The sequence below is a fragment of the Vigna radiata genome, chromosome 2 (genome assembly GCF_000741045.1).
Source record: "Vigna radiata var. radiata cultivar VC1973A chromosome 2, Vradiata_ver6, whole genome shotgun sequence".
In the NCBI taxonomy this organism is placed as follows: domain Eukaryota; kingdom Viridiplantae; phylum Streptophyta; class Magnoliopsida; order Fabales; family Fabaceae; genus Vigna; species Vigna radiata.
In genome coordinates, this window is record NC_028352.1 from 10,992,406 (window position 1) to 11,019,614 (window position 27,209).

Sequence of the window (27,209 nt, forward strand, 5' to 3'; positions counted from 1 at the left end):
TACAGGTCAAACGTTAATATTGATAATGTATTTGTATTTATAAACATGTTATCATACTTTTTTGCGTCTATTATTTACACATAAAACATAAATTTAGTGATGTAGAAGACTATTTTTGTATAGTGATTTTTCAACATCAACTTTGAAAACCAAAATAATTTTTTTTCATATTACAATACTTAAAAAATAAATAAATTTAGGACCTAATATTCATGTAAAATATGTTGAAGGAATAAAAAACATATTTTTAGATTTGAAATACTAAAAATGTAAATTTTACATTCAAGGAAATGAAAATATCGGCGGAACTAAAATGAAATTTTATTCGAATTTTAGGAACTAGAAGTGTTTTAATAAAAAAATTAAAATATATTTTCACGTTATTATTTTAATAATACAAGTTATTATAAGGATATCATTAAAAACTAGTTTTATGTTGTAAATGACGAGAGACATAAATTTTTTTTTATTATTTTGGAACAAACCACTTACTTTGAAAATTAAAAAGAAAAGTATATATATATATATATATATATATATATGAAATTTAAGAAATTAAACAAATTAAAAATATATTTAACTCTTAAACTGTTTTTTTTAAATTAGTTCTTTTAAATAAAATCATGGAATTCATAAGTAATAGTTATAATACATTTTTATATTTATTTCACATAAAATATAAAAGTATAAAAGTAAAATAATCAAAAACATGTAAAATTTTATATTTGTTTAAGAAAAAAGGAAAATAAAATATAAAAAGCTAGAATTAGAAAAGGACTATCATAGCATAATGCTTAATATTCATAAAGTCCTAATATAAGTTACCGAATAAAGACAATATGCATGGGAGGTGTGACGCTGTTATTGAGACTAACATCAGAATTTCTCGAAGCCCGTGGAAAATAATTGTAAAGGAACATAAATGTCAACTTAAAAAGTAAATCAATGTTAAATAAATATTAATTAAATACTTATAATTTATGATGGAAATATCACAATATTTACATAGAACGTATGTATGATTGGTCTGAGGAGATCACCCACTTCTTCCTAGCGAAATTTCGTGAACAACTCTCTCATGTATGACATTTGACATTGATATTTCTGAGACTCTGTTTTCTTTCCACTGTTTTTCTGAGACAGTGTTGTGTAATTGCAGTAAAGGCGTCCTTGTATGATGGAGAAGATTCAGCACAGTGAAGTGGAAGTGAAGGGATTGAAGCTGCACGTGGCAGAGATTGGAACTGGTACGCTAATTCCTTCAAAACCCTCCTCAAATACTGTCTAATACTCATTTGCATCTTCTTAAAATTAATAATTTTTGTGTCTGTGAAGGGTCCAAGGCAGTGCTATTCTTACATGGATTCCCAGAGATCTGGTACACATGGAGGCACCAGATGATTGCTGTGGCAAACGCTGGTTATAGAGCTATTGCCTTTGATTTCAGAGGCTATGGANTCTCTCAGCAACCAGCTGAGCCAGAAAAGGAAACCATGTATGACCTAGTTCATGAAATTGTGGGTCTTTTGGATGCTTTAGGCATCACCAAGGTAAGGAGATAGATGTGCCACCCATGTTTTAAGAATTTGTCAGTTAATTGTGTGCAAACAAAAACTAGGATATGGTTTGTTTCTTCTCATAACTTGACCATTTTGAAATATGCATTAACTTTTGTATGAAAGGTGACAACAATACGAAACAAGATGAATTTTCTGAAAAGTAGATGATCACTATAATTATAAGAACAAGATACCTAGGATAAGAGGAGTGAGGTCCTGTCCTTTTGCAATATTATACTCTGTTTTCACAACAATGTTCCTCGTATCATAAAAAGGCAATAAAAAGAAAGAAGTAAAGATTAGCCATAGGTTTCATATAGATGTGTAATACATCAAAAGCATGTATAACAAGTTATATTAATCAATTCTAGATTAGAAACTTAACACATGTAATTAGTAAAACAACATATATGAACCAAAAACATTTGGTATGTTATAGTAGTTTATCAATTACAATATAATCTTCCAAATCTTTATGTTATTATTGTGTTGCTTTACTAGGTCATGTGTGTATCCAATATTATGAGTGGTTTAGAGATCTTGTCAAGATCTCTTGCAAGAAGTTTCACTTGACACTCGTATAGATGATTTTATTAAGTGTATACTACAAATCATACACCACTTGTAAGAGATACAAAAGTTATTAAAAACTTTGTTAGAAGCTAGAATTCTATATACCACATAGAATTTTAACTACAAAGTTTAACTCCAAGTGTTGTAGTATCTAGAACTTTTGCACACCATAGGGATGAACAAATTTGATTTAAAATAAATTTTAATGCTAGTAGAACTACTAATTGACTTATTTTTACCTATATAAACCTTATTTATAGAATCACAAATAACAAAGTTTAGTTTTCACAACTTATTTATTTACAAGTGGTTTGAGTTTCATTTCCCTTGATGTCTCTAAAATCTTATTTCACTTTAGAGTTTTATTAGAGGATCTGCTAGATTTTTTCCTTACTTAATATAGTCAATGGAGATTGTTCCACACTTTAATAATTTCTTTATCAAATTATATTTCAATTGCATATGTTTATTTTTTCCATTATAAGTTTTTGTTTTTAGTTATGACAATCACAATGTATTGATATAGATGAAGTTTGTTTCATTCCTACCGGAATGCTTGTTAAAATATTTTTCAACGACTCAACTTCATTTCGAGCCATTTCAAAAGCAAAAAACTTTAATTTCATTGTTGATCTTGCTATAATTTTTTGCATAACTGATTTTCATGTAATTGCATTATCTCCAAGTGTAAACACATAACCACTAGTGAACTTTGCCTCTTTTGAATTAGAGATTTGGTTAGCAACCATACCCATTTAATACGATTGGAAATCCACTATATTCAATGGCATAATCCATTGTACCACTTAGGTATTTCATGAGTTTTGTAAATGCATCCCAATGATCTTGATTAGGACATTGAGTGTTCCTACTCTTCTATTTACAACATAAACAATGTTTGATCTAGGAAAGTTCATTAAATGTAATAAGCTCTCAATTATTTGAACATACTAAAGTTAAGAAATATATTTTTTTTCATTATTTTTCTTTAATTTATAGTTAGCATAATAAGAGGTGTTTACTAGTTTGAAGTCATGATAGTCAAACTTCTTAAGTTTCTTAGTATATTGTTTTTGGGATAGTAATATAGTATCTCTCTTCCTTGTGACTCTAACTCCTAAAATCGCATTTTCTTCACTTGTGTCTTTCATTTTAAACTTAGACTCCAAAACAAAATTTGTTCTAGAAAATGTATCATTGCATGTACAAAAAATTATCATGTCATCCACATATAAATATATAATAATACATTTTCCATTTTCAAATTTATTGTACACACAATAAGTAATATTATTAGTTGAAAAATCATCACAAAGGAAAGCACTCTATAGTTTTTCATATCATTGTTTTAGTATTTATTTCAATCTATATAAAGACTATAAAAGTTTCCATACTTTGTTTTTTTACCAGGAACTACACATCCTTAAGATCCAGTCATATAAATTTCCTCTTCTAGTTTACCATTCGAAAAGACTATCTCAACATCCATTTGATGAATAACTAATTTATGGATAGATGTTAAAGCTAGTAATATTTAAGAGGAAATCTTAGTTATTAGTGCAAAAATATCAAAGTAATATATGTTGTGTTTTTGAGTAAAATCCTTTTATTAATATTGTCTTATATTTTTCTATGGATCCATCAGGATGATACTTTTGTCTTGAAGATCTACTTAAAACTAGGGATGATAATGGGTCGGGTCAAGCATGAATAGTGCTTATCCGAATCGCAACAAAAAAAATTCATTCGTTACTTGCCTTGTTATCTGTCGATGTTTTAAAACATGTGAATACCTGTGCATATTTTAAAAAAATATTTTATAATTTTTTAAAATAAAATCTAAGTAAAATTATAAAAAAAAAATATAAAATATAATATAAATTAAAATTTAATGTTAATTAAATTTAACTCAATAAAGTATAAATTAAATTTTTATTTTTATTTTCTTGGATAATGGATATCTACGGATATGGATAATATGATATCTGCACTCAAACATATTTATGAGTAGATATTAAAATATCCATTACCAACGCGTTGTGGGTATCAACCATCCATCATAGATATTATCCGCATATATCCACATGTACGAATATTTTTGTCATTCCTACTTAAAATCATTAAATTTTCATCCTTTAGAAAAATCTACAAGAATCAGGTATTACATTTCTTAATTGAATCAACTTTAGTCTTAATGGTCTTATCTAAATATTTTGCATCAATAGTACTCGTAACTTGTAAAAATTATTAGATATTTTCAACTAGGTAAAAGTAAAAATCATTTTCAAAGAAAGAATTTGTTTTATTTTTCCTCAAATCCTTACACATGATGTCATCATTAATATCTACCTTTAAAAGAAAAACATGTTTAAATAATTGCACATTTTTTGTTTCTATTATAATATTATGTTGGATTACATCACTTCTAAGAAAATGAAAACTATAGGCAGGAATATGATTTGTATAGCCTAAAAGTATACACAGAGAAACTTTAAAACCTATTTTTCTTTGTTTAGGACGAGGTAACATTTTAACTAGACATTTCTTAAGTTGATAAACTTTCAACAACTCAATATTTTACTAATTTTCTTGTGTGATATCCTATTTTATTTAAAAAAAAAAAGTACTTATCCTTAATATGAGTTTCTTAAGGCGCAGGTGATTATTATCCTTAAAAATTTATCTAGGATGTGATATGCAAACTTTATAATAAGAATTTCAAGGAACTCGAAATTAGTAACAGACTCTAAAAAGTCAAGATTAGAAAAAGTGAGAAAAAGATATGAGACTGAGCGAAGGTGTGTGGTTTGGAGGAGAGGAAAGAGATCTATGTATAAGGAGAGAGGCTTGTTCCACATAGTGACATGGAAGAACCATGTTTAAGAAGGAATTGCCCAAGTGATAGCAATTTATGGATGAAGTCCTCTGAAAGAAAGATTAACTAATTGCATGCTTTGTTACGATTGTTTATATCATCAGGCTTTCCTTGTTGGCAAGGATTTTGGGGCAATGGTAGCATATCGTACAGCAGCTGTGCACCCAGAAAGATTTTGTGCTGTAATAACTTTAGGCATTCCTCCTGGTCCCTATTCTATCCAAAACTACCTTCTCCCCAAAGGCTTCTACCTTACTAGGTGGCAGGTACAAATTCAATATGGCATTATAGTTTTTATATTCCTTCCAATTTTAAATATTACTCAGTAGTCACTGACTATTTCGATTTACAGGAGCCTGGAAGAGCAGAAGCAGATTTTGGTCGGTTTCCTGTGAAATCGGTGATAAGGAACATCTACACTCTCTTCTCTAAAAGTGAGGTTCCAATAGCAGCTGATGATCAAGAAATCATGGACTTGTTCAACCCATCTACTCCTCTACCACCATGGTTCTCTGAGGAAGACCTTGCAACCTATGCATCTTTATATGAAAAATCTGGATTCAGATATGCATTGCAGGTTCCTTACAGGTAAACAGAACAGATTCCCATTTTCCTTCCTTCTTTCAAAACTGCAAAAGCTGTAATTCATTGTAAAGTGAAACTGAAATGCTACTCTAGAGATCTTTCTCAGCTACAATTATCTACAAGATCTTTCATTTTCCTAGTTACCCAAAAAGAAAAAGAAAAAAAAATTAAAATGCTATTTATAAATAAATTATTACAATAACGTTGCATTTGGACAATTTTATGCAGGAGTCTCAATGTGAAAAGTGGCTCAAGGGACGTGAAGATTACAAATCCAGCACTTCTCGTCATGGGTGAGAAAGATTATGTTTTCATGTTTCCAGGCACGGAGGACTATATCCGAAGTGGGGCAGTGAAAAATGTTGCGCCGTACTTGGAAATCACATATATTCCGGAAGGAAGCCATTTTGTGCATGAACAACTTCCAGACAAGGTGAACCAGCTCATCATTGAGTTCATTGACAAACAAAGTATCTAAATCTGTTATACGGCCAAAAGGATGTTTCCATTAAGATCTGTGTAATTAAGATCCTACAGTTCATGAAGAAGGGGGTATACGTTGTAATAAAGTCTGGGAGTTCATATCAAAATAAAATCTGCAATTTGTGATGGTTTATGGTATAAAGAGATAATAAAGAACTTAGTGTCATATATCGTTTATGGCCCAACCTAAACTTATTAACCTCTGGAAACACTTGAGTAGGCTTGCAAAACTTTACCAGTGCCACCAATGGCAGAATATGAAAAAAATTCAAAAGTAAAGCAAAAAACACATATATGATAGTAAGATATAAGACTCATCTGAAATAGTCAAATTCTGCTATGTAATGAACAACAAAATTAGACATCTAAATGTCACACTCTGTTACAGAGATTGTAAAATCATGAATGGAGAGTCGTTGCTATACATTATGTGTTAAAATTAATTTATTTCCCTATCTCGAGAACATTATCAAAGGAAGAGCATCAACATATTTTCCTCTCATCAATACAAACCAGAAGGATAAAAGAAACAAAAAGCGTTGTTTCATTTAAGCAAGTCAACAAACTTAGTCCAAATCAATGGAAGTGTAATAAGCTGAATTCAAGACCAGTTCAGAGAAAATGCAAAAGAATTTTACTTTAGCAACAATAAAATTTGAACCCATAAAATTGACACTTTGACTGAATCTAATCAATTCCATGAATTTTCTAAGCAGGAATGACAGCTTCTACAATTATTACAAGCATCTCATGAGGAAGCATCAGAAGGAGCTATACTGAATGCTATATATACTACTACTACCTTCTGCGCTTCAGGGGTCCAGTCTTATAGCCACCCTTGGTTGGCTTGCCCCAAGGAGTGAGAGATCCTCTTCCCCATTTTCCACCACTCTTGCTTTTACCCTCTCCTCCCCCATGAGGATGATCTACGGGATTCATAGCCACTCCTCGAACAACAGGTCTTCGACCAAGCCATCGTCTGTGTCCAGCCTTCCTAAGCTTGCGATCCCCATGGCTTGGATTAGACACAACACCAATGGTGGCCCTACACCGAGAATCAATTAACTTTTTAACACCAGAGGGCATCTGGATTAAACAATATGCTGATGTGGGCTCTTTCAAGATCTTTGCACTAGTTCCTGCAGCTCGGACAAGCTTGCCACCTTGCCCTGGGTTCAATTCAATGTTGTGAATGATTGTTCCAATTCGCATTGCAGACANTGGCATGCAACTCCCAANTCGTGAGTTTATGTCAGAATACATCATTTGATTCACTATACTCTCTGGCGTTCTTTGAGCACTGGTGTTTGTCACCCCTGTGAAAAAGGCAGAAATNCATGTAACTAAACTCCANCGAAAGAAACAAGGGCAGCATAGAAGCCATAATTTCCATTTTGGATAGCATTTAGCCCATAGACAAAGTAAAATGTTCAGATTTCTCACCCCATGTTCCGTTTTCTTTAATTTAAAACGTAACCCATATGAATTTTCTTTGGTTCCTCTTCTAACAAGTGTACCTAATGCTACCTAAAACAACATTATTTTGCAGTAGAGCATGAACAAAGCTATTACTTTACTTGACAGTGTTTATATATGATGATTTCTTAAGCCACCACTAAACAGCATTGAAAACAATATGGATTTATTAGTATAAGGCTAGGGTGTAAAGCAATCTAAGTAATTTGTGCAAAGCTATGTAACTAAACTGAAGAGCAGTCACAAAAAGAAACCCAAAGCAGGGGAGACTTTTTCCAATATTTTCTCCATCTTGCTCCATTTGTACAAATACTACGAACCTAATGTTCTTGTTGCTGAGAATTAAAGGAGAAAAGAGAAACGAATGTACCAGTAGAGAATCGGCGAAGAGTATTGGCAAACAAATTGAGTGATGAAGCAGTGCGACTTCTGCACAGTGACACGGCCATTTCAAAAATGCAATGCCTACAAATTCAGTGCCCATTTGTTTAAGCTTACAAATATTGATTGTCAATCATGTAAAGCAAAATTGACATTTACAAAGGTTTTATGTTAAGCAGAAGTTTAATGGCATTAAAAAAAAAAAAAAAAAAAAACTTATCTTGAAAAGTGATTTTACAAGGATATCATTTATCAAGAAACAAGTTTGGATTAAAAAATGTGTTCTTTTGGTTTTAATGAAAAGCAGTTGGCATTAGGGGTGGGCAAACTGCCCTATAGTGTACTGCACTATAAAATATTATAGTTAATTATGAACTACTTTAAGAAAACTGCACTGAACTAAAAAATAGTTCAGAATAACTAAACTGAACTATTTTTTAGTCACTTATAGTGCAGTGCAGTTCAGTTAACTCTTTTTTTGTTAATTATAGTTTAGTTCAGTGAAGAACTATTTTAACTCAAACTAATGGAATGTTTTGGCACTGGTGTTAAAGTATTGGACACTTCTAAAATACAAACTATGTACTACTAACTACAATCAGAATTATCAGTTATCTAACTGGCAATTAAAAGCACTCTAAACATTATTATTGGTTTTCAAATTCTGGAGAATATGCCACCAATGCTTTCCAAAAGTTTCTCTCCCTGTAAACAAAGCAAAGACGGATAAAATGGTTGCTCTGCAATTAAGATGGTAACAGGGTAGTTGGGTGAAGAAGCAAAATATTTAGGTTCACTGTCGATTGCTAGTTGTAGAGGGAAACATTAAGCAGCCTAAACAGACATGTTACCAAACACACAGTGGATTCTGCACAAAAAGATGTAAACTGGGAGTCTTTTGCTTACACTCTTATAAATAAAAAGAGAAAACTTAAGAAGAAAAATGACATTTTGAAATTCAACTCTTTCTAAACAATCAAAAAACAACCAATTTTAATAATTGAAATAAACACAGTTCATTTTTGTTTTTATCAAGTCCAACAACATACTTTTGATATAAATAGTTTCTAGAATCCTGGAACATGACTCTACTGCAACATGAAGAAATGAACCTCTGTAGACACATAAGCTAATGACAATGGAAATGAACCTCTGTAGTGTGTAGAAAAAGACCAAATTGGCTTTTCCACTTACCAAATATCTGAGGAAGAAGTCTCTCTCTCTTTAGTTTTGGTCCTTTTGACACGTAGAACAAATCTTATAATACACAAGTCATCATCCTCTAATCTTCAAAGACACAAAACAATCTTTGTAAAAGCATCTCCAAGTCCTCACAACATTTTTGTAAGGATGATATAGGCTCATTAAAGTATACTGGGAGACAAACTCATCTCCAAGTCCTCACAACATTTGCGTGTTGGCTTCCCTACGCCTGTCCACTTCATGTATCTTAGATTTTGAGTTTAAGATCTAGCTTAAACCTAAAAAAACTAGCTTAGAAGATGAAGACTGTCTTCTAAGTCTTGTAAGCCCTCTAAGGCCATATATCACGTTCAAGGCAAAGAAGGAAAATTCAGGGGAACAAAAAGCTGTTTTAAATTATGTAGTAATTCTAATTATAATAATGATATAGTAAAGAGGAAAGAACCCCTCTTTCGTTCATTCCACTGATTGAGCTGCAAACTGAAATTGGTTCGAAGAAAATATAAAAGAAGCATATTATAGATCATTGTTAAGACTAGTAAAACATATGAAAACGTGACAACCTCCCATCCTTTATTTTTTGACCGAAGAAAGAACAAAGCAAGAACTTTTCATATTATCATTGTTTCATCTCATTACTCCCCTTTGACTTCATTTAATTCTGCAGAGAGCTGCACTAATTATAATCTACTCTATTATATATGAGATAACTCTCAGCAAACTCTCCTACCTTCATTATTCAATTCAACTTTCAACAAAACCCAAACCAAATGCACATTCAAATCTCAGTCCTTCTACTATTTTCAGTTAATTATACGTAAAATGAAAATGTCTGCAAATATAAGAAAAACAGAGAAAAAAAGCATTGAAGTACTAATGTAACTTTATTGTTTTTAAACAAAGTCAATGCAACAGTTAAAGTTAATATCAAATAAAATGGGGAATTTTCAGGTGAACAAGAATATACGAAAGCTATATACCAATAATCCAGTATAGACAATTTTCAGTTTCATCAGATAATATCTAAGAAGTCACATTAGAGAAAAAACTCTGCATGTACAACAAAACAGGTTTTCAAACATAGGAATTTGGCAAAAACATGCAATGAGTGGAAATAGAGTGGGCTTCACGCGCTTACCCGGAAGGAGGCGATAGAAATCTGTGACCAAGAAGAATGACGACCCAGCTGTGTCAATCTAGGTTTTTTCTATTGGGGAAGATGAAGAACTTTTACGGGGCTCCGTTTACCTCTATATCGACCCGGTCCGAACCGAAATTGTTGTCTTGTCTCTAACAATTTTTTAGAGATTAAAGTAGAGTTAATTATAGAAAATAAAAATGTTATGAAAAATTATAAAAAATAAAAAATGTTATGAAAAATTATAAAAAATAAAAAATGGTATGAAAAATTATAAAATAATAAAAGATATATTCCCAGCAGTTCTCTAACAAGGGTATTAAAAAAGATAGTGATATTTAGACAACATTTTTTGACAACATTTAAATATTGATTACGTGTCAATCTATGATTGATCAAAAGTTACACCACAATCAATAATAATAATCAATGTTCAAATGTTGTCAAAAAAATATTGTCTAGATATCATTATCCATTAAAAAATTAATAATCATTTTTAATAAGATTCAATCAAATCAGTTAGTAATATATTAGGATTAATGCCTAGTTTAGCAGGTAACATTATATTTATCTTAAATTATTAACATTAATGAAAAAAATTCAAGCATTGTTTAGTTTAATTTCATCCATATTTCTCATAATTAATATGTTTATTACACTAATTTTATCAGTTATTAGTAAAATCATATGAGCTTAACACATACGTATGTTTTCCATTTTATATTAGAAGAATTAATTTAATTTAAAAAATAATAATTACTAATAAGGATAAAATAATAAGACAGTTATTTGAATTTAAAATTAGTTTAATTTAAATAAACAATCATTTAAAAAATAAAAAATAAATAATTATTTTAATTTAAAATCATTAATTTTTAAAATTAATAAAAAATGTTCACCAAAAGAAAGAACCGCATTACTTATTTATAGATAGATGCAAGTAAAAGTAAATATAAAGGTTTTCGACATGTTTGAGGCTAGACTTTCAAAAACCATAAATATTAATGTATTTTGTTTACTATTTATTACACCCAGAAAAATTGTCCACAATTAAGTATATTTTTATAAAATCAAATAATCAAACAGACACTATGGTTGCTCTTAAAAAATTAAGAAATTATAATTTTAATTAAAATTTGATAATAAAGAAGTGAGAAAGTATTGAAAATATTTCCTTTCTCTTCGTTAAATCTCTTCTGCTCTTAGCCAACCAAAATACCTAATCACTATCAGCCACCATTAAGCCTTGATATTTTTTGAATATGCATTTCTCAATTTTCTCCAACTGAAGTAAATCAGCATTGTGCCTACTGAGTGATATTCAATTGAACTTTTAAATTCATTCAGCACCTCATTACTCCCAATCAAAAAACTAAGTTATATGAATCTGAATTTTAGGTTCCATTCAGTGGTTACATACTGCCAGTAAGCACAGAAGCCAAACATGCCCCAAATCAGTTCTCACACGTGAAAGAATTCAAAAACTTGTACGTCAACATAATAGCCATCAATATCCTCTGCTATAATCTGCTGAATTTCAGCATTGAAGGTGATTACCAGAGGAAAAACAAAGAGAGAATCAAACTTACACTTAATTTTTTATGACTATGGCAAGAAGTTTCCACAATACACAGAAATCGTTGCATTTAGGATAGTGAACCACTGAAACAAGACATTATGACATCTGTTTTTACAATAATCAATGGATCTATAATTTCACCACAGGATTGAATCCTCTGTACATGTCTTAGGATTCTTGAAAATGTTTATTTTCTGCCAAAATGGTTTCCAGTAATGATCCGCAAGCATCTTCTAGCAAATCCAACACCTGCCAGTGCCAACATAATGACGATGAGTAAATAGTTCTCCTGTAGTTCAATAGTGCTTGCCATCTTTGAAAATAGATGCATTTTTTGCATCATCAACAATTTGAGACCAGATCCACCAAGCAATATACATACAATAGTTATTGAACCAAGCAGTAGCATCATTCAAAACTATCATAACACTATACAAGTCTAACCAAGTACTACTATAACCAACATGAATATCATTACCTTCTCAAACCCTTGCGCTCCACCATAATAGGGATCCGGGACTTCACTTTCATCATGCTTCTTACAATATGAGCACATCAACTTAACCTGCATCATTAGAATCTTGGTTAGACCAAAAAGTAGACCAAACAAAAGCCAAAGAAGAGCAAGTCCTTGCACCAACCTTTTTATGTGCATCATCCGGTAAGGAATGTTTTCCTTTCCATCTATTAAAGGCCTCCAGTATGTCCTCTAAAGGAAACAAGAAAATGACCATCAGCAAACATCACAAAGCACGTAACCAAACATTCCATCAGAGAATCTACCTCTGTTCTGCTTGTCCATAGCCAGAATGAGGTCAAAGTCAGTGAAATCAGAGGGCTTGATTGGCCTTGAAATAGAAGTTATCTGAATCCCACGCCTCTTTGAGGCTGCCCTCATTCTCGGGTCCGCTTCATTTCCCTTCAAAAATCACCACCATCTCAAAAAAAATAATAACTTTTTAAACAATGTATAGAGTTTAATTTCCATGTACTGTGAAAATCTTTTGCACTGCAGATGCTCGGTATAACATTTTATCTCTTATTGGAAAAACCAAACAACTTATTATCCATGATAACTTGTGATTGAAGATATATTGTAAATGAACTAAACTACAAATCCTTCATATTATTCCTTCATTTCTATCCACTCCAAAAGCATTCTCAATTTCCTCTTGAATTTTATTGAAAAAATGCTTCACGATTTCCTGTCATTCTTTCTCAAATGCAGACTTAGAATGAATGAAATTCCACTTCTTCCAACAGAATTATGCATAGACTGCTCATCTAAAAGTCCTCAAATAAATAATATATATCTGTGTGAAAAATCCAATCACAAACAGACACATGACATATATGATAATCCATATCTTAAGCATTGCTGCAGAGAGAATGAGGCTAAACCCAAAATGCTAAATGATATATCAAAGCATAGACTAGATCAGTTGTTGGGTCATATAACATGTTATCAACACACTAAACACTGTTGGAGTGACAAAGTCACACATTGACCAGCAACTAGGCCGAATAAAATACATAAGTGTGAAGCAATACCCATCTGCCCAACAAATTTGATGGGATTGAGTTAAACTTTACTCGTATTTAAGATACCATGTAAAAACTGTGCTCTCTCCTTTTAAACTAAAGATAAACCCATCAGAAAATTTCCTCTAAAAAAATCATCTTTTGGATGAAATGCATGAGGTGTTTGATACAAGCACGACACAAACCCACCTCGTGGTAATTGATGGTGCCAGCCGAATCAATTCTGAAAATTGAATTGAGGCTCTTTTTGTTGACTAGGTCAGTGAAGACTCCTTCGGCAGCGGGGCTTCTGCAGATGTTGCCAAGGCACACGAAGAGAACGGAAAATGGCTTTGTTTCGTTCTCCGTGACGGATGCTGAGGAGGCCATGGACGCACGAATTGGAGAAAAGAAACGATTTTTTAAGGAAATAGCAAATGGGGTTGTTGGGTTTCTCAGAGTGAAGTTTGGAGTTTGTGAAGAAGGAACAGGGAAGAGGAGATTTGGTGAATGAAGGAGTTGGGGAGAGTGGCAAAATCGTAAATTAATGACGTTCATTGTTCCAAAAGACATTGTTCTCAAATTTTTTGTTTCTCCTCCTCTGATGTTTTTCAAGAGCCCAAAAAAAAAGGAAAGCCTCCAATTAAAGTTATCTTCTTTTTTTTTATTAATGTATTTTATTGGGTGCTATATTCTATTTTTTTTATTAACTTTTTGAGAGATCTTTAATCAGTAAACATGCTTAATCGTGGTAAATCATTTGTTTGCTAAAGTATTTTTGCACGTTTAATTCTACTTTATTTTTAAATAAAAGTTTAGTTTTAATCCATTTTCAGTGTAATTATTTTTGTTGATTGGTTAAACTTGTTTTTTTTTTTATGACACTCTTAATTATGCTACTTGAAAATATCATATGACCAACATTAAGAACTTTGTAACTTTATAGTAAAGAATATATATGCTTTTATTATATTCATATTCGTAGGAGTACAATGAAACTTAGAAGAATTTATTGACGTTTTTATCAAACACTTCAGTAGAAATAATATTGTATGCCTTTTCCGTAGGATGGAAACTGTCCCAAAATATGTAATTTGACCTGTTTGAACATATCCCCAAGGAAAGAGGGTTACACAGAAGCCCTACTTCAAGATCTCCCGTGCCACAACATCCTTTATCTGCTACTTCAAAACCTAAATCAACAAACACCATGACAATGAGAATTAAGTTAGACAAACCAGAATGTTTTAATAAACAGTTAAGTTTAGCAACTTATTTTACTACTTATATATAGTATCGTAGATGTCTTTCATTACCATATTTAGTAGGATTTTGAACCATATCCGATAATATACTGTAAATATCAATGTAGACAAATTTAGCATCAGGAAATTTTTTCCCGAGGATATCTAATTGGGAAGATAGCTTCTTGTTAAAGAGCATTGCAGCCTGGTTTTCAGGATCTGAACATGTCCTGAGAAATCCTCCTTTGAGTGTTCTTTGAGAAGGCACACACCCTAAATTTGGCAAACCAAGTACTCCAATCTTTCTAGCTCCAAGTCCATAAAGATCCTTCATTTGATGCAAATATAATGAAATAAGTTTCGATAATACAAGTTTAGATTAATTTGTTCATTTGGGTAGGTGGTTCACACATACTTGTAAGAATTTGGTAGCTTCTGAAACCAAGAAATCTGTGTAAGTTTCAATATTATACTGTAGTCTCCTAAATGGTAACGCAAAGAAATTATTGGCAATATCGTTGCTGCCTGAGCTCAAGATGTATATGCTTTTCGATATAATTGTTGTTGCTCTTTTTTCACCAACAAAGTCATGTATCTTGGTTTTGTATTCCATGAATTTGAATAGTTGATCTGATAATGATAGCACTAACTGAGGTCACATATGACAGAAAGAAAATTACAGTGTTAAAAGATATGAAGGGGAGAATGAAAAGATATTGTAAGGTTTTAGGTGAGAGTAATTATTTACTGCTAGTTTAGAAGTTAGAGGATCATATCCACTGGAACCAGATGCAAAGCAAACACCTGTGAGAAGATCTTTACGTTTCAAATTTGGATCAAGATAAGGAGGCAAAAGCTTCTTGAGATGTAATTTTTCAGCTGAAAAAGAACAAAGAAATTAGAACATTTTCATTCTATTATGCATATAATGGTAAAAGAATTGAAGAGTAAGGATTTTTGTTTGTACCAATGAAATCTGAAGGGATTAAACCATTGCTGAACCTCCCAGTTGGTTGATTTCCTCCACCAAAATCTTTACCATATGGTTGAAAATTACATTTCATTGCAGTCATAATGTAGTCATTATTACCTGTATCTAGTATGGAGTCCCCAAACACAATCAGTCCGGGAACACTAGTTTTGTTTTGTAAACATTTTGTTTCTATGATAGTACTGTGAATAATAGTTGAAAAGGACAAAAGAATGACTAAAATCAATTGAGAAAAAGGAGTTTTAGAGAAAGACATTGTGTTTCTCTGATGGTACTTTGAATATTTATCTTTCATTTGATCATTATATACAAAATAATCATCTTTAAAAGGTAACAAAATATATCATATCTAATTGACATGGTATCTTACAGAATTGGTAACTTGAATATATGATATATATTTAATAAATTTATCTTGTAACAAATTTGATCGATGCTAAACTTAAGTTTTTTAAATACATTATATTTTTAGTAAGATGTTAAAAATATATTAATTTGATAAACACAAGTTTTGTAAATATTTAATAATATTCTATTTTTTATTTAACAAATATGAAATTTTATAAATTTAATGTTTTAACAAAATTGATCAATGTTAAAATTCGTTCATTTTAAATATATTCTACTTTTGGTAAAATGTTAAAACTAGATTAATTTGATAAACAGAAAGTTTCTTAAATATTTAATAATTTTATTTAAAATGACTATATATATTTCATTTAACAAATAAAATGTTTAATAAATTTCATTTCTTAAAGAAATTTATTTATATAAAAAAATATTCCATTTTAAATATATTATATGTTTAGTAAAATGTTAAACGTGTATTAATTTAATAAACACAACTTTTTTAGATATTGAATTAAATTATTTAATTTTGCTATTTTTTTTCCTTAACAAATATAATGTTTAATATAGTTAACATTTAACGAAAATGATCGACATTAAATTTGATTCATGTTAAATATATTCTATATTTTAGTGAAATGTTAGAAATATATATAATTTAATAAATGCAATTTTTTTAAATATTTAATAATTCACGAAATATATATATATATATATATATATATATATATATATATATATATATATATATATATATATATATATATATATAATTGATTTCTTTAGTTCTTCAATCTCAATGTGAAACATTAGCTTGATTGAAATTGGAAATTAAAATTATTCATCCATAAATGTTATGGTAATATTTTTTATGTTGTACAGATAGGTTTAAGTAACTAATAATATGTTTTCTAACAATTTCGGAGATAAATTATCCAATAGTATTTCAAGATATATTCATTCGGGATTTTAAATTCTTCAAATTCTTTAAAGCTAAAAGGTGTTAAGAATCTATATGTGGTTTAAATTTTATATTATATAAAAATAAATAATTGAGTAATATACTTATTAATTTATTGCATTAAGATTTTAAGTTAATAATAATGTCAAACTCTTATAGGAATTATATTTATATATTTTATATAGAACCGTTATACTTTAATTCTACAATAAAATAAAACTCATGATAACGTGACATGAAAAAAAAAATACTATGAATTACATACTTATTTTAGTGTAATGCTAAAATATCAACATTAATGTTAATCAAAATAGACATTGATTTTTTTACATTCACAAAGTGTTTGTTTATCTTCAAGATTTCAGACTAACAGTGTGACTAAATATCCTATCCACGATTTCAATCATATCTTATAATCACCTATTTGTTACTTTTAAAAGTAATGTTATTTCCATCTCTTCCACCACTGAACCATGCAGCTATAAAAAGCCTTTAACATGAATTCAAATAATGAAGGAAGAACTTAATGCTTTAAAAGTTAATCACAAATAAATCTTTGTTAAAATTCCTCCTAGAAGAATTGTTATTAGATGTTTTTGGATTTATAAAATCAAACATAAATATGATAGTTCTATATATCGATTTAAGGCCTGCCTTATTACTAAGGGTTACACTTAGTTTAAAGGTTTAGATTATCTAGACACATTTGCTCTTATTGTCAAGCTCACTATCCTAAACTCATTATCCTACATTTCTTGTTTATTGTTGTCTCAAACCAATTAATCTTAAAGCAACTTGATGTAAACATGTTTTTAATGATCTCTTGGGCTAAGAGCATTCACACAAGTAAAGTACACTGGTTTAATTGTAGTATCAAGTTTCGTATTTACAGGAATTTAGTCAAATCTTATCAGAACTTATGATGTTATTTAGATTTGTAATTGAAACATTTGGTTGTAAAATGATGATTATCTAGAATTCACAGTTAAAATTGAATAACTCAATGATATAAAAAGTGTTGGGATTAAACTTCACTACTCTGATCTTATGCATGATTATTGTTTTATTGGATTAACAAGGTTCATTCATTGTTCCCAGAAGTATACTAATATAACCCTAGACCCATGTGTATAGCCTAGGACCTAAAAGCAGTCTAACTTAGGGTGAATTATCCATGTCCTTGTAATGAGGATTTTGCTTTAAGATTAAGACTCTTTAACCAATTAAAGCATATAGATGTATGTTTTTTACCTAACAACATTAGATTACTCAATTAGATCTATAAGAAAAATTAGCTTTCACCTATTTTATGTTATATATGCAAAGGATGCATGATCAGTTCATCATGCATATAAAGCAAATTGAATCACTAACATATGAAAGAACACTTAAATAAAACAGTAAAATAATACTAGTACATAAGTTTAGAGAACTACGTCCAATCCCAATACTAGGAAGTTCAATAACTGATGATGATTCTAACATTTACTCCTAATAGCTGTTGTCCATTCCTCATGTCCCCTTACTTTAAGAGGTATTACAAGTGAAGTAAGAGAGAGAAAGAGAGAGAGAGAGAGAGACTAGTGGATATGGAATTCTCCCCCCTCAAACATGTGGGTCTGCTCTTAATTTATAGACTTTGGGAAGTTGGTTGCAACTCCAAATATGGTGGCCAATCCCATGGAAGGTTTCCTTATAACTTTGACTCTATTTTTGTTATTCAATAATGAAGCTTCCTTTAATGGTGGGATTCCTCCATGGTTGAGCTTCAGAATTTGGTGTTTTAGATTGCTTCATGGTGAAGTTTTTTTCGCATGGCTCGGGCACCATTTTTTTATACTTGGGTTGTAAAAGCAAAATTTGAATCTTCTTGAAACCTCCTTTCAATGCTCAAGTTGTGATTCTCGGCTGAAGCTACTAAGCTTTGTTTCTTCCAAAACTATTGAAATTCATAAGAAATTACATTGTTTTGCCACACATGTTTATATCTAAATGCCTTTTTTTATTATTTTAAGTTGTTAAGGATAAAATCTTAATTATGCAACAAAATAAAGAAGATAAGTGCTAAATTACATATGAAATATGAGTAAAATAAGCGCTTATCATTTTTCCTTCATGGAGATCTCAAGGAAGGTGTGTACAATCAACCTCCTCTTAGATTGACTTCCAAAATTTCTATAAAAGTTTGAAAAATATGAAGATCTCTATATGGCCTTAAACAAGTTAGAAGACAGTGGTATGTGAAACATTTCTCTTTTCTTTCATCCAATAATTTCAAATGTTCCTTTGTTGACCACTCATTGTTTTGAAACATTAAAACCATCACACCACCAATCTTTTAGTTTACGTGTATGACATTATTCTCATAGACACCAATATTAAGGATGCCCAACATTTTACAACTTTACTTAACAACCATTTCAACTTCAAAAATCTGGGAGACCTCGCTTACTTTCTCAACTTAGAAGTTGCTCAAAACCATACATGCACTTTAATTAAACAGTGTGTTTTGGAAGAAAAATTTGAAGCTTCCCATAGGGGTCTCCTCCCCTCAATTTCATTTGCAAAGCACACTCAAGCAAGTCATTTGGCAGAAAGAGGACCCAAAGCTAGGGCTTAGGCGACGAGAGACGAAAGCTTGAATGGCTTGTACCACTAAACTGGCAAGATGGAGATTGCACGTGACCAAAGGAGTTTCGTGGAGAAGATGACAAGAGTTGACCGGTGATGCCACGTGGAGAGAAGAACCTGCCAAGAAGAAGATGACCGGACCCTGACCAGTGAAAATAAAGAGATGATTGGACGATTGGAAGTGAAGCTGGCAAGGGAAGAATGAGGACTGTCCAATTGAGATATTGGAAGTGAAGCTTCTCGAGCAAGGTTCCCCTTTCCCAATTTTTATTTTCTCTTTTATTTTTCTTCTTTCCTCAACCTTATATAAAGAGGTATTCTTCTGCCATGTGACAGTTGGACAGAGAGAGACACTTTTTCAGATACATTAAGCTCTATATATTAGTTTTTACGCTTTCTATATATTAGGTTTTCGTTTTTTCTAAGCTTTTGGAGCGCACACTCACGGTGGTGACAGCTCGCGGTGGCTCCAATTGCGCGTTTGTTCGGTACATTTGATTGTGCTTCTTGTTCTACTTTGAAAACGAGTTGAACTCATAACTCTGCACATCTATAATTCCTTTTTGGAATTAAACGACCCTGAGGTGGGCGTTGCAAAAAAGACCTCTTATCAATTAACGTATCTTATGTGTATATAAACTCATATCTATCTCTCATTTTTTTTTTCATGTGAGACTTTGTTTGTACCAACACATTCAACTTCCGAGACATCTCATTAAAAAAAGTTGAAGGACTTAAAAGTTATTTTTAAAAATTTGAGAAACTTAAAGTGTAAATTTTAAAATCAAGGAAATACGAAACTAAAATATATTTTCACGTTATTATTTTAATAATACAAGTTATTGTGGAAGCAGATATCATTACCACTCATTAAAAACGAGTGTAATGTTGTAAATGACGATATACAAAAGAAATCTTTTTTAACATAACTGAAACAATTAATTTTAAATATTTAAAATATATATAAGAAATTAAAGAAATATTTAACTCCTAAACTGTTTTATGAAAATTAGTTTTCTTCATAAAAGCATGGAATCATCAGAGCATATTCGTAAATATAGATAGGCAAATAAAATCGTCACCCATGATCGTAGCATACTGCTAAATTTTCACAAAGTCCCAAAATAAGTTACGGGAAAAAGGCAAAATGCACAGGAGTATGGGGTTTTTGAGGTCTCGAAGTCTGTGGCAAATAACTGTATAGAAAATGTACGTAAAAATTGAATAAAATCCTTAAAAATTATAATAGTAATATAAAAATATCAAAGTTTAAATACTATTTTTGTCTCTAATTTTTGCCTCTAATTTTTGTCTCTATTAACAAACCACGGGAGCAAAAATTGCAGACATCATGCAAACAATATCATTATGTACACTCTTCCGTTAGAGTTAATAATTTAAACGAAATCATTGAAAAAATCTAAATTGAACAAAACTTATTAAAATAGAGATCTAATTGAATGTGCAAAATCAACGACAACCAAGTTGAATAAATTAGACAAAAATAGATATTAAAATAGTATTTAAGTGATTGGCCTTGGGTGCAGGAAATGTTACGATTGGCTAGGAGTTTCACCTACTTCTTCCTAGCGAAATTACTACTGTGGCAGCATTTTGATTCTTTAAAATGCTTTGCTAGAACATAATTTTTTTAAACAATAGAAAATTCCAAAAGATTCCGTGAACAACTCTGTCATTTGACATTGATATTTCTTCGACACTCTGTTTCCTTTGATGTTCCACTGTTTTTCTGAGACAGTATTGTTGAATTGCAGTAATCCCGCCCTTGTATGATGGAGAAGATCCAGCACAGTGAAGTGGAAGTCAACGGACTGAAGCTGCACGTGGCAGAGATTGGAACTGGTACGCTAATTCCTTCAAAACCCTCTTCGAATTCTGTCTAATAGTAATTTGCATCTTTTTAAAATTAATAATTTTTGTGTCTGTGAAGGGTCCAAGGCAGTACTATTCTTACATGGATTCCCAGAGATCTGGTACACATGGAGGCACCAGATGATTGCTGTGGCAAACGCTGGTTATAGAGCTATTGCCTTTGATTTCAGAGGCTATGGACTCTCTCAGCAACCAGCTGAGCCAGAAAAGGAAACTATGTATGACCTAGTTGATGAAATAGTGGGTCTTTTGGATGCCTTAGACATAACCAAGGTAAGGAGATAGATGTGCCACACATGTTTTAAGAATTTGCCAGTTTTGTGTGTGTGTGAAATAAACCATTGTGTAATGTATGGCTGCAATTTCTATCTCTGATCTTCGGTTGAGATCTTCAAACTAACCTCCTTCTCACCATATTTGGAGTGAAACGGACCTCTTTCCTTTTGAGTTCATGTCCCTGAGATTGAAGAAAAGATTAACTAATTCCATGCTCTGTTACAATTGTTTATATCATCAGGCTTTCCTTGTTGGCAAGGATTTTGGGGCAATCCCGGCATATCTTACAGCAGCTTTGCACCCAGAAAGAGTGGCTGCTGTCATAACATTAGGCGTTCCTTTCTTGCTTCCTGGTCCCTCTGCTGTCCAAAACCACCTTCTCCCCAAAGGCTTCTACATTACTAGGTGGCAGGTACAAATTCAATATGGCATCATAATTTTTATATTCCTTCCAATTTTAAATATTAGTTAGTACTCACTGACTAATTTCGATTTACAGGAGCCTGGGAGAGCAGAAGCAGATTTTGGCCGGTTTCCTGTGAAATCGGTGATAAGGAACATCTACACTCTCTTCTCTAAAAGTGAGGTTCCAATAGCAGCTGATGATCAAGAAATCATGGACTTGTTCAACCCATCTACTCCTCTACCACCATGGTTCTCTGAGGAAGACCTTGCAACCTATGCATCTTTATATGAAAAATCTGGATTCAGATATGCATTGCAGGTTCCTTACAGGTAAACAGAACAGATTCCGATTTCCTTCCTTCTTTCAAAACTGCAAAGGTGTAATCCATTGTAAAGTGAAACTGTAATGCTACTCCAGATAATCTTAAAAACATAAAATATTATTTATAAACATCAGATTTCAATAACATTGCATTTGGACAATTTTATGCAGGAGTCTCAATGTGGAAACTGGCTTAGGTGAAGTGAAGGTTACAAATCCAGCACTTCTCATCATGGGTGAGAAAGATTATGTTTTCAAGTTTCCAGGAATGGAAGACTATATCCGAGGTGGGGCAGTGAAAAATGTTGTGCCGGACTTGGAAATCACATATATTCCAGAAGGAAGTCATTTTGTGCATGAACAAATTCCAGACAAGGTGAACCAGCTCATCATTGAGTTCATTGACAAGCAAAGCATCTGAATCTGTTCTGGGGCAAAAAGCATGTTTCCATTAAGATTTGTTTAATTTCTAATCTGCTTAATCCAACGTACGGTGTAATATCTGGCTCTGATACCTCCAGTTCATGAAGAAGGGGGTATAAGTTGTAATAAGTCTGGAACTAAATATCAAATAAAATCTGCAATTTGTGATGGTTGATCTTATAGTCATTTATCAGTTTTAGGCCCAGCTAAACTTAACCCTTGAGAAAGCTCGCAAAATCTTACCAGTACCACCAAAGACTGAATATGACAACAATACATATCTGATAGTCCGATGGTATCATATAACACTAACTAGAAATAGTCAAATTCTGCTATGTAATAATCAACGAAATTAGACATCTAAATGCCACACTTTGTTACCTTGTAGCACACTATACATATTAACTAAAATTTATCAGAGATTGTAAAATCATGAACGGAGACTCGTTGATATACAATTTTTGTTTGCTAAATTTTAATGCAAATTAAAAAGTCAGTCAAAGAAATGTTGGTTTTTGAAAAGAACATCCATTTCTTAACTACCAGGAAAAACATGTTATTTCACCGCATTATAGCCTAATGGCTCTTATGATTCCGATTACAGTGTTGCTTTGCTTACTTAACTGACACACGACCACCCCTTCATCATTCTACGAAAGTTTATCTAAAAGAAGAGACAAATGCCGATCAACAATGGGAGTAGCTTCAGACCATTAAAACTATAACAGAACCAAAGGAAACTAGAGAATCATATTAAAAAATCAGTTTCGAACTACAAAACAAAACCAAAAAATGTTGTCAATAGTTCAATGTTCAAACTAACACAAGAATTCCACATCATGCTTTGATCACAGAAAGACCACAAATGAGAACGATTGCATAGATAGCGCAATCCATGAACACAGCATCCGCCACATTCTTCGCCACCAAACACAACTCCAGCATCCTGGCAAGTTGCGAATATTCATCTTCACCATCACCAGAAGAACCACTTCTCCGCGTTCTTCCAGAATCCCTCTGTACCCCGAAAAAGAGTCTCGCAATCACAACCGTTGCATTGGTCACAAGAACAACGTAGAGTGGCCCAAAGCTGATCACAGTACTGAAAAAATTTGTGCCCAGAAATAAAAGCACCAGAAGAGCCACGAGAACGGAACAACAGAGTCGGGTAACCCTCGAGGAATTGATTGCACGAGTTATATCACTCGGGGTGACGAAACGTTTCGGTTCCTCGGTGTATGACGGCGGCGGCGACGGCGATGACGGCGGTGGTTGTAATTGGACTTGCTCAGGTTGGATTTCAGAAGTTGGAACAGTCAAAGTGTCTCTTTCAGGCTGGTTTTGGGGGGGTGTTTGGATTGCGGTGTTGGGAGCGTGGTCGTCGCCGTAGGGTTGAAGATTGTGCGAAATGGAATCTGAGTGGTGAAGTGAAAGTAAAAGAAGGAAAATTAGAATCGGAGTTTCACAAAAGGAACTGGAATTGAAGGAGAAAAACGAAGGAACGTACCAGAAGCGGAAAGGGTGGTGTTTGGAGGGGGGGATTGGGTAGATGAAGCGGCGGAATCAGGAAGCGTGGGAGGGAGTGTTTGGATCCGACCCGTGATGAAGGCGAGACGGTCGGATCCTTGGTCGAGGATTCTTCGTCGCCGGCGAGCGTCTCTGCTCTTCGCTACTTCTGCCATTCTTTGCTTCTCAAAATTCTCTTCTTTTCCTTCTCAAAATGACTCCCAGTCTAAGCAATTCTTTGCACCTCCTCACGTTGAATCTCAATTTTTAGTGTTCATAACTATTTTTAAATATTTAAATGCAATTAATATACTTGGCTTAATCCATTTAAATATATGCCTCTGAAAAGTTATTTTAAAAATTGAAAATTTTGATGTGAAACAAAACAATGCTATTTTGACAGTCAAATTTTTCTTTTACTTTTATTTGAAATATTTTTTACTACTTTTTGTTTTTTTTTTTTGTCTTTATAAATGTAAAAATTTATTTTTAATGATTATTTTATCTTTATAACAGTGTTAAATGACATTTAATAGTTTTTTAAAAAAATTATTGAAAAATTAAGACATAGATAAGCCGATTTTAATTGGTAAATAGACATAATTAATTTCTTAATTATTTCAAAGCCCTCCATTCGTTTGTTGCTTTTTTTATGTTCTTCTATTCTTATATGGTTAAAAGAGAGATATTATATGATTTTCTTTAATATCAAGTAAACTTATTCACAACTTCTCTAAGCATTATAAGAATGTAATATTCTTAACACAAAGTTGCGAAAATTCATCATCATAACACCAACTCTCTATAATCAACACCCCCATTTAATGTATAATTATTTATACTTTACCATTTAAAAAAAAAACACTTATGATTTAAACAAAAATAAATAAATATTGTTTTGGGGACCCTTTACCAGACGGGTTATATTATAAACTAGGTAAGTTGAGTCACTCTTCGAGTCGATTTCCATGATATTTACAGTGTTTAGCTTTCGTGTTATTCACAATTCTCAATTTTTATGTTTTTCATAGTGCTCAAATGATACTTATAGAAAGTACTTCAATACTAAAGTCAATACATGACTCTTCAGTTAATAATTGTCATATTATGTACATGTTATCTTAAAGTCATACATGAGACCTTTATATATAGTAGTTGTGATGGATCTTTATCTTTTGTCGACCTAATGACTATCCAATCATACTTTAATTTACACTAAGAGGTTAATTACCATTGTTAATTTGATCGGTCAGTCATGTTTGATTATGATCGTGCTAAGACCGATTGGCCATTTTGTTCTACCATGTTATAATCTCGCTCGACCATGTTATTTTGGCCATTTTGTGATTGGTCTTGGTTATCAACCTAAGAGAGCTTAGGTGGAGGAGATCGACCTGAAATAGCACGACATTGGAAGAGTTCAACTAAAGGAGCTTAACCTTGTAAGAGCTTAGTTGAAAGAGCTCGGCCTTGAGAATTCAGCTTGGAGAGCTCAGTTAAAGGAGCATGACCCTACAAAAATTCAACTGAAAAAGCTAGACCTTGAGAGTTTAGCATGGAGAGTTTGATTTAGAAAGTTCGATTGAAGAATTCCAACCCTGCAAGAGCTCAACTGAAAAAAATCGATCTTGAGAACTTGACCTTAAAAACTTGAATAAAAAAAATCGATCTATAAAAACTTGGCTAAAGAAACTAAATCTGAAATCTGAAAACTAAAAACTAAAAAAAGAAAAACTTAAAAAACTTGATATGACGAGAACAATCTCTATGTCAACACAAATGTAATTTTTAAATTGTCAAAATTTAAATAATCATGATTTTAGTTTAAATAGAAATAACCAAAATCTCCTTTGAATTAAAACTTCAATAGGAATTTGCTTATGTATATACATCAAAGAAAATTTTTATAAGTGAACCTTTCAATTTTCCTTCACCATTCCTACTAAAGAAGTAAAAGAAGACATTCTCACTTTTTATTAATCCATTACAAATTAATTTTATATTTTAACATAAAAATATTATTTTAATGATGTTGAGTAGAAAGTGAGTGTTTATGTATCATGACGCACTCATAAAAAAGTTAAAAAGTCTAAAAAGGAAATTGAACTAAGAATGTCATGTCAGTGTTATAATTTTTAATAAAAAATTTAAAAAATTTATAATAATTTTTAGAATCGTATTTTCATTTATTCGTAACTTTTTCTTTTAAAAAAAATCACAACTTTGATAATTTAAAATTTTATTTAAAAATAGCAAATTCTACCTATGCAGTGCTTTTGTGTCATGTTACAGTTGGCTCCACGACAATAAAGTGTTTAGCTTTGAGGATCTTTGTCATCATCCCAAGTATTGTTAGAAAAGAAGAAAGAATGAAATATTGTATTTCTTATTAAATGATAAGGAGAGAGTACAATTGATATATATAATTATTTAGAGCAATATAAAAAAGGAATATAAGTATAAAAATATATGAACATAAATGCACAGATATGAACAGAGAATAAAATAATTCCAATATCCCCCTCAAGCTGCAGCATATATATCCTTAATGCTCAGCTTGGACAACAAAGATTGAAATTGTGCTGGATGCAAAGCTTTAGTATGAATGTCTGCAAGTTGTGATGAAGTAGAAATAGGCAGGAGCTTAATTACACCAGCTTGAACTTTCTCCCTTATGAGATGACAATCAATTTCAATGTGCTTTGTCCTCTCATGCATGGCTGGATTTTGTGCAATTCGTATAGCAGATTGATTGTCACAAAACAGAGGAACTGGTTGTGGCAGAGGCTGTTTCAAATCATGGAGCAAATACAAAAGCCATTGAATTTCACATGTT

The 27,209-nt window shown here is 31.7% G+C and overlaps 6 protein-coding genes across 7 annotated transcripts; 2 read left to right on the top strand and 4 right to left on the bottom strand.

Annotated features, from left to right (window-relative positions):
* The first annotated feature begins 983 nt into the window (after positions 1 to 983).
* LOC106755846 (bifunctional epoxide hydrolase 2) lies at positions 984 to 6,397 on the top strand. The gene is made up of 6 exons (XM_014638062.2): positions 984 to 1,080; positions 1,160 to 1,247; positions 1,336 to 1,550; positions 5,112 to 5,273; positions 5,360 to 5,595; positions 5,821 to 6,397. Exons 2-6 carry the CDS (start codon positions 1,175 to 1,177, stop codon positions 6,068 to 6,070), a joined length of 936 nt encoding a protein of 311 aa, XP_014493548.1. The 5' UTR covers positions 984 to 1,080; positions 1,160 to 1,174; the 3' UTR covers positions 6,071 to 6,397.
* Positions 6,398 to 6,596: 199 nt separating this feature from the next.
* Positions 6,597 to 10,405, bottom strand: LOC106777791 (60S ribosomal protein L2, mitochondrial-like). 2 transcript variants are annotated; one of them, XM_022778617.1, is made up of 3 exons: positions 10,274 to 10,405; positions 7,922 to 8,015; positions 6,597 to 7,391 (listed from the first exon to the last, which is right to left on the bottom strand). In XM_022778617.1, the coding sequence occupies exons 2-3, from the start codon at positions 7,998 to 8,000 to the stop codon at positions 6,874 to 6,876; spliced, it is 597 nt and encodes a 198-aa protein (XP_022634338.1). In that variant the 5' UTR covers positions 8,001 to 8,015; positions 10,274 to 10,405; the 3' UTR covers positions 6,597 to 6,873. The 2 variants fall into 2 exon arrangements, with proteins under 2 accessions (XP_022634338.1, XP_014521041.1); XM_014665555.2 differs by lacking the exon at positions 10,274 to 10,405 and adding an exon at positions 9,127 to 9,486 and having other exon boundaries at positions 7,922 to 8,016.
* A 1,342-nt stretch (positions 10,406 to 11,747) lies between these two features.
* LOC106755642 (putative low molecular weight protein-tyrosine-phosphatase slr0328) lies at positions 11,748 to 14,286 on the bottom strand. The gene is made up of 6 exons (XM_014637828.2): positions 14,274 to 14,286; positions 13,584 to 14,026; positions 12,636 to 12,771; positions 12,494 to 12,561; positions 12,331 to 12,417; positions 11,748 to 12,101 (listed from the first exon to the last, which is right to left on the bottom strand). Exons 1-6 carry the CDS (start codon positions 14,284 to 14,286, stop codon positions 12,021 to 12,023), a joined length of 828 nt encoding a protein of 275 aa, XP_014493314.2. The 3' UTR covers positions 11,748 to 12,020.
* Positions 14,287 to 14,372: 86 nt separating this feature from the next.
* On the bottom strand, positions 14,373 to 15,864 carry LOC106780301 (GDSL esterase/lipase EXL3-like). Its single transcript, XM_014668580.1, has 5 exons — positions 15,585 to 15,864; positions 15,366 to 15,496; positions 15,033 to 15,266; positions 14,690 to 14,945; positions 14,373 to 14,566 (listed from the first exon to the last, which is right to left on the bottom strand). Exons 1-5 carry the CDS (start codon positions 15,862 to 15,864, stop codon positions 14,373 to 14,375), a joined length of 1,095 nt encoding a protein of 364 aa, XP_014524066.1.
* A 5,410-nt stretch (positions 15,865 to 21,274) lies between these two features.
* LOC106755747 (bifunctional epoxide hydrolase 2) lies at positions 21,275 to 23,036 on the top strand. Its single transcript, XM_014637958.2, has 5 exons — positions 21,275 to 21,411; positions 21,500 to 21,714; positions 21,959 to 22,129; positions 22,217 to 22,452; positions 22,616 to 23,036. The coding sequence occupies exons 1-5, from the start codon at positions 21,339 to 21,341 to the stop codon at positions 22,863 to 22,865; spliced, it is 945 nt and encodes a 314-aa protein (XP_014493444.1). The 5' UTR covers positions 21,275 to 21,338; the 3' UTR covers positions 22,866 to 23,036.
* Positions 23,037 to 23,587: 551 nt separating this feature from the next.
* Positions 23,588 to 24,626, bottom strand: LOC106755790. Its single transcript, XM_014638004.2, has 2 exons — positions 24,375 to 24,626; positions 23,588 to 24,282 (listed from the first exon to the last, which is right to left on the bottom strand). The coding sequence occupies exons 1-2, from the start codon at positions 24,547 to 24,549 to the stop codon at positions 23,705 to 23,707; spliced, it is 753 nt and encodes a 250-aa protein (XP_014493490.1). The 5' UTR covers positions 24,550 to 24,626; the 3' UTR covers positions 23,588 to 23,704.
* Between the last annotated feature and the right edge of the window lie 2,583 nt (positions 24,627 to 27,209).

Bases quoted from the DNA above. Each gene is read 5' to 3' on its own strand.
- LOC106755642 (XM_014637828.2), bottom strand. The intron at 12,562-12,635 runs GTAGATTCTCTG...TGTTTCCTTTAG, and splicing joins TATGGACAAGCAGAACAGAG to AGGACATACTGGAGGCCTTT. The intron at 12,418-12,493 runs GTTGGTGCAAGG...CTAATGATGCAG, and splicing joins CGGATGATGCACATAAAAAG to GTTAAGTTGATGTGCTCATA.
- LOC106780301 (XM_014668580.1), bottom strand. From the start codon at position 15,864: ATGTCTTTCTCTAAAACTCCTTTTTCTCAATTGATTTTAGTCATTCTT. The intron at 15,497-15,584 runs GTACAAACAAAA...GTTCTTTTTCAG, and splicing joins AATCCCTTCAGATTTCATTG to CTGAAAAATTACATCTCAAG. The intron at 15,267-15,365 runs GTAAATAATTAC...ATGTGACCTCAG, and splicing joins CTCTAACTTCTAAACTAGCA to TTAGTGCTATCATTATCAGA.
- LOC106755747 (XM_014637958.2), top strand. From the start codon at position 21,339: ATGATGGAGAAGATCCAGCACAGTGAAGTGGAAGTCAACGGACTGAAG. The intron at 21,412-21,499 runs GTACGCTAATTC...GTGTCTGTGAAG, and splicing joins CGTGGCAGAGATTGGAACTG to GGTCCAAGGCAGTACTATTC. The intron at 21,715-21,958 runs GTAAGGAGATAG...TTATATCATCAG, and splicing joins ATGCCTTAGACATAACCAAG to GCTTTCCTTGTTGGCAAGGA.
- LOC106755790 (XM_014638004.2), bottom strand. From the start codon at position 24,549: ATGGCAGAAGTAGCGAAGAGCAGAGACGCTCGCCGGCGACGAAGAATC. The intron at 24,283-24,374 runs GTACGTTCCTTC...TTCACCACTCAG, and splicing joins CACCACCCTTTCCGCTTCTG to ATTCCATTTCGCACAATCTT.